This window comes from Semicossyphus pulcher, unplaced genomic scaffold, assembly GCF_022749685.1.
Source record: "Semicossyphus pulcher isolate SPU_LCO1_2020_fin unplaced genomic scaffold, fSemPul1.0.p SCAF_10, whole genome shotgun sequence".
NCBI classification, from domain to species: domain Eukaryota; kingdom Metazoa; phylum Chordata; class Actinopteri; order Labriformes; family Labridae; genus Semicossyphus; species Semicossyphus pulcher.
The window spans coordinates 6,104,141-6,119,227 of record NW_027211604.1 but is presented as its reverse complement, the minus strand read 5'-3'; the positions used below and the strand labels follow the sequence as shown (position 1 = coordinate 6,119,227).

The window sequence follows — 15,087 nt, the reverse complement described above, 5'->3', positions numbered from 1 at the left end:
AAATAAGGGAATAAGTCCAGAGCAGTCACGCCAGTCATTCCCACAGTCAAGCACAGTATGAGGTCCAATACACCACCAACATTTCTCTCCTGACCTTCTTTCAAATATGGCAACAAAATCACAGTTATTTTCTCTATATGTCAGGAAATGTCTTTATGGGAACAGAATCAGGGAAATATATTAAAGATCAACCCATTAGCTAAATCCAACCCATTATTTAACACTTATACTGACATGAACACCCACTAGGAACGGGAGTCGAGCTCGATGAAATTGGCAGTGTACAGGGACAGTAAGTGGAGACGTTTTGTCCTTGGAACATGACAGGAATGGTGCCAGCGCTTAAAAAACGAGAAGTGGGTTGACGAGGGGGAAAAAAAACACAGCAACACATTAGCTTAGTCGAGGGGTTAATTATTCGAAGCCACGTTTTACACATAATGTGAATAATGTGTCGGCTCAGCACAGATAACCAGAGGGGAAGTTCAATTTGTACAGCTCCTTCCTCTACCACTCAATTTATAAATCACATAAGACAAGGGTGCCAGGAATTAATCTGTTAGCTGCATGTCACAACCTTTTAATACAGCAATTCAACTCACCTCTTCTGGATAATTGGCAGAAATGTCTCGGGGCATAATTGAACACAAGTACACTACTTTTTTTTTTTTGCCATCACCTCCGAGGATTAAAGAGACATCACCTTTTTTTTTTTTTTTAATCCTCCAGAAAATCTGCTCACGTTAATGAGATCATACTGCATCGAGTTCAGGAGAAATGATATAATAGAAAAAAACACGTCACACGACAGGATCCACAGTTTTTCAGCAGAAAAAGATGATAACCTGATAATCGTATTAAACACTTGTCTTGGTTATGTTAAAAGGCACAAGTTGGTCAGATCACATTTAAAATCTAGATCAATTGTTCTACCATTAACAAAGCCCATCGTATCATGCATTTTTTTGACAAAATTCCTACAGCTCCCTGCCTTTTGCAATCATTTTTTTTCCTGAATTAGATCAATGTTTAGCATTGTGTGGTGTAGACAGAAATAAACTGCTTATTTTCAACAAGCGAGTCACATGACACAAACAATTCAGGGGGGAAAGGTCGACAAAAGGATGCAGAATCCCAACGTAACATTTTTGACAACACTGCTCTGGAACCACCGCTTATTATAACGATTCACCTCCTTGTTATTGAAAGAGATTTCAGTTTGTTCTCTTGGCAGGTCGAGCACTGTGTCTTTTCTCTGTGACAGTTACCAAACGCACCGTCTTTGAAAGCTTAAATGTCTTCTTAACTCCCTCGGGTTCACTGCCGGGTCACAGAGAAGTCTGACGAGCAAAAATCCTTCAAAGTTTCAGTCTGAAACATCGGCTCTGATAAATCCAGTCCCAATGTTTTTGCTATACATCTTCACTAGATACAGTTCATTAAGGGCGGAGACGCATGGGTCTACATCCATGGATATTCTCAATCTTCAAACACTCAAAGTGTTTCCCACTTTGAGTCAAACGCTCCTCAAATCCTCTGAAAGAAACATTTTCTGATTGGACGATTCATACTGCTGCGTAATCTCATGCTTCCACTGTCTTTATGCAGCCGACTTCCAGTCTGTTTTGGAATGTTTTACATGTTGATTTGTAACCAACAAAAGTAAACAAAAGAAAGAAACACTTATATTTTTTAGCAAGTTCTTGTTATGTTTGTGGTATTTTTTTAAATTAGGCTACTAGTCCTTCATCTTCATCATCTCCAGAGCATACATGAAGAAACAGAGAAGCAGAGAGTTCATGACAGATTAGAGGGTTAAAATTATAACCACAGAGTATTATTTTAACATAAAACATACCATCTAAATGAACTCAATTGGAATTAATTACATAACAGATGCAGGAAGACAGTTTTTGTTGTTGAATGTCAGCTTCACTTGTCACTGAGAGGGGCTTCTCAAACAGGATGCAGGCGTCTCCATGACATCAAGCCCAGGTTAGAGATAACGGTCAGGAGGGGGATAAACAAGACATCATATCATTTCACTATAACAGCGTGGGCAGAGGGGTGGGGGACAGCTGCTCCTTGGGTGCATATTTGGCAAAAAAGGGCAAGAAGACGGTGAGCATGACTCCCACGATAGCCAGCATGTAGCCCCAGCCGATCTGGCACTCGCCAGCGTAGTAGATGTCCGATTCCCCGCAGAAGGACCTGACAAGTGACGAGTTCAGGCCGAAGGGGTAGACGAGCAGTCCGGCAGCCATGATGAACACTGCAGAGGAGACAGAGAAGAAGACAGAGCGGTTAGACAGACTATAAACAAGCAGTCTGTTGGAGGCAGCACACATTTTAAAGAGGGGGTATTATGCTGTTTCACATTTGAACACATATATAATGTTACAATGTTGGATGTTCATACTAAACGTGGGTGAAGTTTCAAATCTGTAGGTCAAAGTATGTTTTAGTAATCTCCAGGCTTCTCAGCTCAGTCTGCTGTGAACACCAGGTTTCACACAATTTTTTCTACACAGCCTGCGGAGGCTGCACTTTGAGCTGGCCAATCAGAAGAAAGTGGGCTTGTAGGGGCGGGGTTTCTTAAAGGGACAGAGCTGACTGAGTTGTGCCAGGCAGAGGCTGCATGAGGGCCTGCACAGAGCACCAGTGTGGGAAAAATATACTGTCCGATGAGGATGTCAACTAAATATGAAAAGAGAAATGTTAATGTTTAAATAAGTGAAAATATACAAACTCTTTAAAAGGGTAGGGTTAAGTTTTAGTTTGTTTGGCCAGTGTTTTATTTTTATTTTAATGTTTATTTGTATAGGGACAAGTATGAAGCAAGTAAACCGATGCCACACACTACAGCATTTATAGCCTTGGCTTATTTGCAATGCCCGTCCCTAGATGGGCCTTTAAAATACATGAAACAAATACACACACACAAATACACATTTGACATATAGCCTGCACCCCAGCAAGGTGGAGCTGAATATAAATAAATGTGTCACTTTCCCGACATTCAAAATAAAAGTCTCTCTTAACTCTTGACGATCCACAGACCTCAGTGTGAACTGTTTTAAAAGTTGTTTTTACATTATAACCAGTCCCCACGAAAGTTATTGGGTTGTCTTGTTTGTCTGTTTGTTTTCTTGTTTATTTTGTTTTTCAGTGAACAGTGAACTTCTCAGTGAGTGTTTTAGGTGTAACCTTGAGGAGGGTTGGATCTTATGGGCATTATACAATAGACGAGGTATCCAAAGGCAGTGAGACGGCAGACTCAGAAAGGACTTTATTTAGACAGTTTCTCCTTTTGCTCATTAAGTTCTGGGTGTTCACTCGACAGGCAAAGGAGAACACAGATTTGGTTGGTGGCAAAGCAAAACTGAGCAGTGAGTTCCCCCCTATTTATATGAGTCTGGATTGGGGAGATTGCCTTCACCTGTGTCTCATTTAATCCAGGCAGCACAGGTGTGCCTGTTGCTCCTCTCAGAACTCAGAGGCATCATGGCAGACATGAAAGATTCCAACAGTGAGATTTGCATCCTGTCCCGGCGTGCCCTCGGAGAGCCACTTGGTGGCAGTAGAGGTTTTGCACAAAGCAGCCTGACTGAGCGTTAAGTGAGTAATGTTAATTCTTTATGATTGCTGATGTACCTCCATTTGCTCAGAGGATTATGATTTGTTGCTTTGTGTTACACATAAAAATATACAGCTCCTGATTTATTTAATTCAACGGCAGAAGAAGCTTTTAATGTATTAAACAACAAAAGCTTGGATTCCCTGTAATTGATAGAAACTTCTAATAGAAGTGATAAATGTCTCTTTAAATCTACTTTCATTGAGACTTTACGGCTTTGTTTAAAAGAAGCCCTCCCCTCCTCCCTACGCTTGCTGTGATCAGCTTTCTGCGACGCTATCTTCGGCGTCCATGCAGCCCGAGCGAGCGTCTCACTTTTACAAATTGAGTCAGGTCTCCCAGCCCGTGCTGCCAAGCAGTTATCGACTGCGCTACAGGCTATCATTGCTGCTCTTAGTCATTCTGAGTGCCCGCTGGATTTCCATTACAATGAGCAGGTGTCATCGTTGTTTTAGCTTTTGAGAGCTCGGGTTACTAGAAGAGCTTGAACTTGCTCTAGTGAGAAAGCACAACAAACATATCTTTTATTACGCTGTATTGATTTCAGGAGATGTCTGTTTTCCTGCTTTCAAGGGCAGCAGCTTCATGGTCAGTGGGAAAAAAGTGCTCATACGAGAGCTCCAACAAGGCAATAGCTGCATGAGTATCAAATCAATGTGTTGTGTGGGCAGTGAAGGATTGTGTCAGTAGAACAGGGATGAGCAGAGAGGACGCTTTTACTGATGTTAGTTGCACACTGGGGGTTTGGGATTGACTGTTAGGAGGAGAGGGCAGAGTGATGGGGGAGAAACACAAAGAAAGAGGTCTGATCGGGTGAGGCAGAGGTGTCTCTTGTGAGAGTGAGGGGTTGTCTAGCTTGCTGTGTAGCCTCTCTGTGGAGTTCATTTAGGGTCTGCCTCTCAGCTTTGTGTATCCCAACCCAGCACCCAGCTCTCAGTGGCTGCATTTTTATCTGCAGGGGCCCGGCGCCGTGAAACTCACTGCCTAATGACACTTTAATGACCTTCTTTATCAAACTATCATTGGCTTTTGTGGAGAAAACACAAAGACACAGGCTCAGAACCCAAGGCCACTTCCCGCCTCCTCTGAAATGATGGCTTCTGAAGCAAACTTGGACACAATACTACAATAGATAAATGGTGAAGAACACCGAATAGCCCCAAAATAATCAATACAGGAGTGAAACTCGGGCTGCGGTCTCTAACAAGTGTCAGTAAGCAGAGAGGTGAGGGCTGGGTTTTATCAATCTGTCCAGGAGGGTTCGCAGGGCCGGTGTCTGGATCAGATAAGCTGCAGCCCGAGGTGAGTGGATTTCTGCGAGACTTTAATGAGAAGAGAACTGTCGGAAAACTGTACGATCTCAGCCTCATAGCAGAGACAAAGTTGAAATGGGTGTATTTTGTCCTTCAGGTCAGAGACGGGTGAAACCAAAGCAAAGTAGACAGAGAATTGCATCGACGTAAAACATTAAAGTCTTGTGAGATAAAGCATTGTGTGTGCACAGAGGGAGCTGTGTAAAGTCTGACAAATGTCCTCATGTAATGTCACTTGATTCAGTGTTGGTCAGAGGGATGGAGTTAGAAAGAAGTGACCTTATCAGACTGTTTGTTTGTTTTCTATACCGCTTATGTTGTTCAGGGTCGCGGGGGGCTGGAGCCTATCCCAGCTGTCATAGAGCATGAGGCGGGCTACACCCTGGACTGATCGCCAATCAATCACAGGGCTGACACTTATACCCCTTTCCCACCAGAATTTGCTGACCCGTTTCTTCCCCTTGGATCAGAAGAAGCTCTCTCACCTCACCGTCTTGCCAGTGTTGCTGCATCTCGCGCGAAACAAAGAACAGATTCGCCGTTATATGTTGTTCTTCTGTATTTTACACGACAGCGGCCAGAACTTCAATGCGCATCATAGCATCGCGCCGGAAATGGAGCGGAGATTAACGTGTCGACCCGGGTTATCATTGCAGATCGGAGCCGAGTCATTCTACTGCAGAGTCATTTGACTTGGGTCTGAATGACACGTGTAGCCTTTCCCACTTATCAAAAAAGCTGGGTGTTCGCAGGGTTTTGAACAGTGGTAAATGGGCTATAGAGACAGACAACCATTCCCGCTCACACCTACGGGCAATTTAGAGTCCCCAATGAACCCAAGGAAGACATGGGAGGAAGCCGGAGGAAACCCAAACCGGAATTGTCCAAACCTTCTAGCAAGTACGCAAGAATGTGAATTTATATCCTTAGTCCCTCGGCAGGTCGCACAAACACCAACATTAAACTCTACAAGAATACACTGTAACCTGCTCCTCATCTCCTCTTGAGGCCAGTCATCTATAAGTCTCATGTTGTTATAGGAGAGCAAAGCTAAATCTGTCGAGTGCTCTTCTAAATAACCTCACGCCTGACTGCATGTGTTGCATATTTTACTGGATGCTCTACACAGAACAATGAGCTCTTTTCAATTAAAGTATGGAAACAAGTGTCTAGTTTCCACTGCTTGCATGGCAGACGAGCTTAATTTCAGACAGGGTCTTACATGGCCCGGTGGTCTAATCCTGTGAGGAATGGGCAGTGTGATGAAAGAGGCTGACATGACACCATGATGCCACGCAGGGAGACTGAAGCCGAACTGTTCATTACTTGAGCAGAGTGCATGCGGACTCCCACTTAACTGAAGGCCTCTGTGTCGTTGACATCATTGATAATGAAGGGGTGAGCGCGCATGGGTGAGTCAGCAGGTGATGATTTAAGGGCGCTTCTGAGGTCACATGGAAGTAAAATAATCACAACAATACTGAAGTGTTTTTGTTACACGTACATCAAACAATAAAGTTAGATCTTCAAACAGAGTCTTGTTCAAATCAACGAGAGAAAGAGGCTTTCAACTCAAATCCATTTCTAATTTAAATGGAGTTAGGGACTGTATGAAAGTTAATAGGGAGGGAGAGGGGGTCAGGGAAGAGGGAGGATTATGTTTTTGTTCCTTTTTTCCATCTTCCTTTTGAGTTTTCTTGCTATAAAAAATGTCCACATAGGGTCAACGGAGGATGTTGCTTTTTAGCGCCACTGGAGACCAAATATTTGCAACAAAACAAGTTGAAACTTGAAACTTCAGTGCTGTCGTCAACAACGTTCTGAAACGTGCCAGTTAACGCCAGTGTGACTCGATGAGACGGTGTCTGCTCTCTGTCTGTGTCACGGATGTAGCCTGAAGCGTAGAGTAGCAGGTCTGTGTGTCTGACTGAGGGCAGGGCTGAGCCACACATACATACACGGAGCAGAGAGGCAGGATGTAGTCTGCATTTCACCTGGATTCACACATAAACCAGTCAGTACCTTCCAGCAGGGATGAGTGGAGCTGTGAGCATGTTGTGTTTTAGAACTGTCAAAAGAATAAGACAATAACTACATTTCTCTCATGACTGCTTCCTTTATACACGCTGCTCACCACTTCCTCATTCAGTCGAGCAGGGGAGGCCAACCTCGATTTGTGCGTTAACAAACAGCAACCGACAAATCCTGTATATTATACTGTAGCGTTGTGTGGTAGCTAGACAAATGGAGGAAGAGCCGATATGCGTTGCTAGCTCAATAGAGCCCAGATTTATTTCCTTGTCGCAGCAGCAGCTAACCCGAGGTGTCCTGGAACAAGACTAGATCAAAACCTAGTATGTGGCTGACCACAGGTCAAAGTGCGCTTTTGTGGGCAATGTGTTACAAGGACTGTCCTTATGAGGCCGATGACAACGTGTTTGAAATCAGGTGCGGACGTAGGTGAGGAGCAGCCCTGCCTACTTCCTGCACGAAGAATCCAGAGCCGTATAGACAGAGAGTCGCGTCAGCGGAGGTCAAATATGCTCCATGATCCGCCATTGCGATGTCGCAACTCTCTCTCTCTACGACTCTGAAAGTACTGTCACTCACTCAGTCAGTCAGTTACATACAGACCCATGTGTAGGGCTGACCCCAGCGGTCAGCCAAAAACAAGAGTCCTATTCTTCCCAGAACGCCGAACTCCTGCTTTAAAGTAGCTTTATAACAATAACTCCCTCTTTCCTCCCCCGGAACTACTTCTCAGCCAATTACCCACTACGGTGGACACCTCCCTCAATAAACAACTGCAAAACATCAGCAAACATAAACAACTTACACCAAGCGCTACAATACCTTTGAGACTTGTGTCAAACAGACACGGCTGTTTCTCAAACAAATTGATAAAGTGTTCCCCTCTGTCTCTTTCGTCCAAACATCCAGCTGACAGTTTGCATCTGACTTGACTGGACTTTGCTACAAGCTGTATGGTTGTTGAAACAGGGGACGGGCCTTATGTTCCCCTGTAACAGTCTAATACAGTTTCATAAACTTTATAAATAAAGTACATGATTAAAGCCCCACCCCACCACAATCATTTGCATACAGTCCCTTACTATCCACAGCAGACCCTAGGCAGCAAAAAGCTACAAGTGCTTCTGTCATTAACCTCCTAATAGACCAAAGTAGCAGAGTATTTACTAACCTCCCCACAGCCAATCAATGGCCTGCATTTGTAAGAACTCAACCCTGGGAGGGAAGCCAGCTCGGCCTGTCGTTTCTCCACAGAGACGAATAAAAGTGAAGAGGTGTGTGGAGGGAGTGTGTCAGCCTCGATCTGACGAGTGCTGCTGAGCACACGAGGCTTTCATAATGGCTCAGAGACGACGAGACAGTGAATAATGGAGAGACCTCGAGTGAGCTGGCCACTAATGTGTCCCACTTTCAATGCAAACTTATAATACACGCAGTGCTGACGAAAGCCAGCACTTAGTTATCTGTACAAAGAAAAGATGGGAAAATAAAACTTTAAATTTACACACTAATATTTAAGTTGTTTTTTAAATCACTTTTTCATTTCAGTGTGTTAATGTCGGAAGAGTCCTTGGAGGACTCGCCCTATTTCTCATTACTAACAACTTGTTTGAATGCACTCTTCTGCAGCTTTGAAATGCGTTCGGGTTTCAGCAAAGGAAGGAAAATATCGATTTGAAAATGCAAAACAGCCACAAGCGTCCAAGAGCACTAGATTTCATTGTTCATTAGCTTGGCCTGTTTTCACAGGTAGCTGCAAGGCTGCCGAGGCCTTTGTGCACGCTAATGAAAAGCAAATACCTCCATGTGCCCGCTTCTCTCGTTTTGTGGGAACGTTTGTTTGTGTGTTCATCCAGCACAAGTGTAGCGGAGGAGGGAAAATTAAATAAAACAGATGGAAACGCATTGTACGAGCATACAATGAACTAAATTAACCTTGAATGTCCTTCTCAGCGGTGCAGCGAGGAGAGGAAAGCCGCTCCCGGAGACGTGAAGCGGGTTCACAGCAGTGAGGATGAGAGAAAGAGATTGAACGGGTCTGTGGGGCAGGAAGGTGTGTGATAACCTGGCATCCAAGCGTGACACTGAATCACTTTCATCACAGACCTCAGACAGAAATCGCTCGCTTAGTTTATTACACAGAAACACACAAATCATGGGATCACTCGTGTGTCGTATTTCAATGTGAATGCCTGACTGCAGCTGCAGAAATCTGAGGAGTCTGAGTCTACTCCAGTCGGAAATGACAGAAAGCCAACAAACTGTAGCTGCAGATATTCAGAGAACTTTTATCAAATATTAAACTCCTAAATTTTATTCTTTTCAAGATAATACCTGTAAAACAATCTGTGAGCTTCAAGTCCTGTTTCATTACAACGCAAAGACCTCTGCTTTGGACCAAACTGTGCTCTTTTCCTGCCGACGTTCCAGCCCTGTCTTTACACTTAAACAACCAATGTGCAACACCAACGAAACACAACCTAGACTGAATTATATTTTCTATTAAAGGGCCAGTTTGCCGATTTTCAACCTCAGTCCTATCATGCTATAATGGGGTGGCTAATGCCATTATGGTAGGAAAAAAATGCAATTTCACTCTGTGCCTTTGGAGGACGCTATCCGCTTCTCCAGTGGGCCCTGGAAAACCGCCACCAGACTCACCAGTTATCTGGCGGAGGCCAGGGAGCTCGCTAAACTACACTTCCTCAATGTAGGACGCCCGCCTCTGACGTCTTGTTCAAAATTTTCAGGTTTGAAATGTAGATGCCGTTCCTTTCAGAGGGAGGGGCGCAATGCACGCTGGGTGTTGTAGGAATGTAGAATGGGCGAAACCACGAGCTGTTTGTACGACTTTCTCCACAGCTATGGCGCCAATTTCAAATATTATTGCTTCTAACGATTACAGAGAACCCCAGCTTTGACTGACAGCGGCTTTTTGCAGAGCAGAATCGCTCATTATGAAACAATTATGTTGAGTTTGAACAAATTGATATGATGTTCACAATGTATTTCATTTGTTTTCTGCTTAATTAGAAAATCCTGCACTACAAAACCTACTCATAGTGACAGCATTATACGACGTTTGAAACCAAAGTAGCGTTTTTATGCCCAAACTTAAACACAGAACGGATAAAGGGCACGCAGCCCTGCACTCTGGTTTCCCTCCTCGTGACTCCAGCTCGTTACATAAAAGCAGTATATAACAAAGTGACTACAACTTGATTTGGAAAGTAGTTCAGAAATATAGACAAATATATAGACTGGGAGTTAGGGTTGGGCTGTCATAGCTCTGTTAGCGATGGAAGAATTGAACTCATGGTGCCTCGGTTACAGTAGCTGCACATCCCCTTGGTTAAACTTGTCTGTTTCTCCCTCTGGCAAACTGTTACATAAAATATATTAAGTGCGCTGATTATTGTCACCCGGCCCAGACACTCAGACGCCCGCAGAGACGACTCTGTGTACAGTAGCCTTGTAATGACAGCGGCTGATTCACCGTCTAAACAATACAGTATTGTTAAAGCTTTGAAAGAATCAGGGGGAAGATTTACAGTTAAACAGCAGCTCAGTTCACTAACAGTATCTGACTTAATGTGTTCTCCTGCAGAGGACGGGCTCTGAAAGTACTTTATAATGAGAAGTCAGCAAGAGGAAGACTGACATTGAAAAATAAGACAAGACAGGTTATACAATAGATTCAGGCCGCGCAGCCAGAGAGAGGCAAGCAGAATATATTAAAGTAGACTAATGCCCTGCTTATCTGCTCTGACCTACAAGCCAGAGAGACAGTCAAGTGGAGACCACCAGCTCCGCCGGGACAGGAGCAGTCAGACGTGTAAATACAGAAAACATTAGAAGAAGAAGCGGAGAAGTACAGCGGGCCTTTGAGTGTTACTTATATTCCTGTGTCACCCGCACCCACTGCTTAGAAACTTCTTATCTGGCTGCTCCCCAAACAGGGACATTATCTGCTGCTACTTCAAAGACACCTGAAAGAGCACACACATTAGACTGCGGCCTTGCATTACCACAAACCTGTTTGATGTCACATTACCTTCAAAACAGCAGCCAGAGGAGGAAAAACAGCACGTATTTTTCTTCTCTGCGGAGGATGATTCCTTTCTTTCTCGCAGGTAAGCTTGTAGGCGAACATAACAAAATACGTCTAATAAATCTCGATTTGCCGACGCAGCGCTCATTTGTTCGTGTCGTCGGCCATGTTTGTCAGTGATGAAACACGCTGACAGGAAACATATGCAAGAGAAATGTAGCTTAATTACAGATGTAGGCCCAAAGCTATACATCAGAACTTCTGTTCCTCCTCCTTGTTCCTTTTTTTTTTGCTTCTTAAAGCATTTTCCGTGAAGAGAACAGGTGAGCTGCATGCTCTTGTACACAATAATAACCCAGATGTTATCAGGGGAGCTGATGTAAACGAGGAGCTGGTTCACGGTAACACCCAGGAGCAGTAAAGACACATTGTGACCCACATACACTCACTTACAGGCAGGCGCACACACAAATCTGCATATAAACATGTATGCATGAGTGTCGTGGTCAAGGGCCGCTTGTAAGACAGCAAGGAGGGAGTGCCTGGCTCGAGGACAGTTGAACAAGTAAATCTGAGACACTGTGTGTGTGCGTGTCTGATAATGACAGCACAAAGGGGAGAGCAAAACAGTGGTGCATCTCAAGGAAATTGCCTTTCACTGGCCGCATACAAGCAGTATTTCCATTTCCCCCTCTATCTGCAGGCGAATGGAGATGGGAGGATGGATAATTTCTGCTTCTCTCGCACGCAGTAAGCACACAATTCCAACTCGACCTCTTGTCTTGCAGGCAAAGAAGGAAGAAAGAGATGTCCAAAACACAAAAGTGCAACCGCATCAAGCAGATAGCACAAATAAAGATGAAGAAATGCGGGAGGATTGTGTGAGGGCCCCTCGGGGGAGCACACGACTGATTGCTTTAAAATAAATAACGTGCAGCGCTTTACGCAGACTTCAGCAGATGGTCCGAAGTCTCCAGCGTTATGTATCTAACTGTGCATCATGTTGGCTCCATTATTTCAACCCGTCTGCGTTCTCAAGGTGCGGAATCGTAGCGTGGAAGATGAAACTTTTGGAGTTGTCGGGAGTTGAACTGTGCCAGCCATGAATCTTCAGGTAGTCAGCTGGGACCTGGTGGAGCGTGGGCACGAACAGCAGGGACTCCATCCTAATGTGATGAGCTGTGCTCGAGTCTGCACACAGCCATGTTGATAATTAAGCTCAGTGCGCCTCTGGGAAATTATGCTAATGACGCTCCTCCGACTACCTACATTCCTCGAAACGTTCGGCTTAAGGTGTTCACACACACAACAGCTCAAACACAAACCCACTAATAAATGTTTCTGAGAGATTAAGTTGGAGAGGAAAGGAGGGCAGCGAGAGTAAAGAGAGATACGTTTGTAAAGATTCAGAGCAGTACTTTGGTAGAAACGTGTAGCTGCTGATAGGTTTAAGACTTAGTTTCATTTAAAGATCTTTGTGCAAAAGAATAATGACGAGAAACAAGAGAGCAGATAAAAGAGAGGAAATGAAAGGGCATTTACAATTGGATTTTAAGTGAAAGAGCAAGGAGGGATAATTCCCAAGAAACACTGAAGCAGTTAAAAGTTTTAGGTGTATAATTGAGGTCATTAGACAAAAGGCAGGCTGTGAAGAAGAGATGCTACGTTTCAATAAAGTTACCTATAAAAAAAGTGGGATAAAAATCTGTTTGTTGGGCCAGCTTGCTTTTTAGCAGGAGTGGAAGTTGATCATTTATTTTTTTCTGGTTACTGATCTAAATCATTTTGCTTAAACGTACAACGAAGAGGAGCTGGGTGTTGATGTCCCGCCTCCTCTGCTGACCAAAACACACATTTAACTTGCCAAAAACAGAAAGCAAAGATCCCTCATGTTGGCGCAGTGGACAGCAGAGCAGCTTCTTGTGTTGGTCTGAAGCAGACGGTCACAGATATGGAAACTTCATTGACTGTTGTGCAAGTGTTAGTTACGTTTCCTCTCGCCGTTCCTCCTCCGCTCTGCTAATCAGGAACAGATCGGCTGCAGGAGACCTATTTCAACAGAGCTGTCAATCATCACTTTTACAGCATGAAATAACTAATTAAAAATAAACTTGTCAGAAAAATGAACACTAGCATGATAATAACTAGCTGTAATGATAGAAACCATGTTTGAGAAAAATGTATTTGACGTGCATTTTAAATTTATAGTTTGACTCATGTCCCATCTGTTAACATGGAGGAGGCGGGCTTTATGAGCTATACTGCAGCCAGTCAGCAGGGGGCGATAGAGAGGGTTTGGCTTCACTTTGAGGAAGCTGTCATGTCGTCCATCTTTTTATACAGCCCGTGGGTCTAACGAAGCGATTTACACCTCGCAGACGGCCTTTGATTACATTTTCCACAGAATAATTTCTTAGTGACTGGTGAGTTAGTCAGTTTAAAGTTTACGAATGTGCAGGACGGGGTCAGCAAAGAGATAAGCTGTAACTTTGTCCAAAGGGGCCCAAAAATTAACACAAACTGAAAGTTCCTCACAGTTGCTTTAAGTATGCTAGGGCAAGTTTTATTTGACCTAACTCCAAATTGACTTGCTCTTGACTAAAATGTAAAAACACTTTCCATCCCTTCCTTTTAGATATTACCAAGTCTGAGATAAACCAATGTGTGTACCAAAAATGTGTGCAAAACTAATTTGAAACCACCGGAAATTAAGTTGTCTGAGTCTACGTGTTACAGAGAACATCAAACATTTTCAGTGCAAACGGTCAATAGAAGTAAAAACCGACTGACCTTGGATGCAGCACAAAAAGAGATAAAAGAGTGAGAGAGTGAAAAAAAGGAAAAAGCCAATGAAGAAATAACATAGAGGAAGTTGGGAGAGATTAGCAGAGCAATAAAACAGCCTCTGCTATCTTTAGAGCGAGCGGCCTGCCTGTGGACGGGTCAATCAGAGCTCAGTAATAGGTCTGTTTATCACCGAGTCATTCAGACTCACACACAAGATGCCAAAGGTGGTTAAAGCTCCCGGTCCAGAATGCATTTGGGCATGTAACTGTTTTGTTTAGTCTCAGAGACTCTTAATGATTTTGACTTGTACAAGCTTTTTGCATTTGGGAGATTATATCAGATGATGAAGCAAAGCTGTAATGATTCCCTGCGAGGCTCCGCATAAACAAAGACACTGATACAGATAAAACAAACAGAGTGTCAAAGATGAGACGACACGCAGCCACAGCATGAGGGCATGCTGTGAATAATATATAAAGACGCTGTTGTAAAGTGATTATAGATTGATTTTTAAAGGACTAATTCAACATTTTGCTTAAGAGTTAAATAACAAGATTGATATTACAATCTTTAAGCTAAATTTGAGGCTACAGAGAGCAGCTGGTTAGCATTGCTTGGCTTAGCTTAGCTAGCTAAGGGAAAAAGCCTGGAGGCAGAAGGAAAAAGCTAGCTGGACTTAAGGTGAAGAAATTCACATACCAACAGCTTCAAAGTTCATTAAATTAATTAAAACAACACTGTGGGGTTAAATGCAGGTCTAGTTGTTGGACGGATGCAAACAAAAACTCTGTAAAACCTCTAAAACAACAACTTGTCCTTTTACACTTAGTTTGTTGAATGACTAAGCTACGCTAACCAGCTGCTCTAGTTTTAGCACACAGGTGTGAGAGGGGTTTATGTTCTTATTCAACCCTTGAGGAAATAAATAAGCGTAGTCCACAAAATGTAGAACTATTACTCTTAAAGGTGTTGGCTCGCATCACATCATTTGCTAGCCCTGTTAGCACACGTCGTGGTGATGATACCAGAGCGGAGAAGATTAGCCTGCTAATAACGAACATGGTGGGTGATGATATGCGCCCAGTAAGTTTTAATGGAAGAAGACTTCCGTGAGCTGATGGCATTTGTTGAGCCGCAGTAGAAGCTGGAGAACACGCCAGAGAACAGCTACGAGAGTGGAAAACGTGTGAGTTAAGCGTTAAGCAACACAGAACAGAAGTCCATACAGTCCGCTACCGCTGTGACGTTTCACAATGGAATGTAACAAC

General features: G+C 43.6%; 1 protein-coding gene across 1 annotated transcript in view; it reads right to left on the bottom strand.

Moving 5' to 3' along the window:
• Nucleotides 1-2,045: 2,045 nt before the first annotated feature.
• Nucleotides 2,046-15,087, bottom strand: part of LOC138594101 (LHFPL tetraspan subfamily member 7 protein) — a 135,377-nt gene continuing 122,335 nt past the window's right edge. Inside the window, exon 3 of the mRNA XM_069665158.1 lies at nt 2,046-2,272. Within this exon, the coding sequence (XP_069521259.1) occupies nt 2,046-2,272 (227 nt within the window). The remainder of the gene's footprint in view (nt 2,273-15,087) is intronic.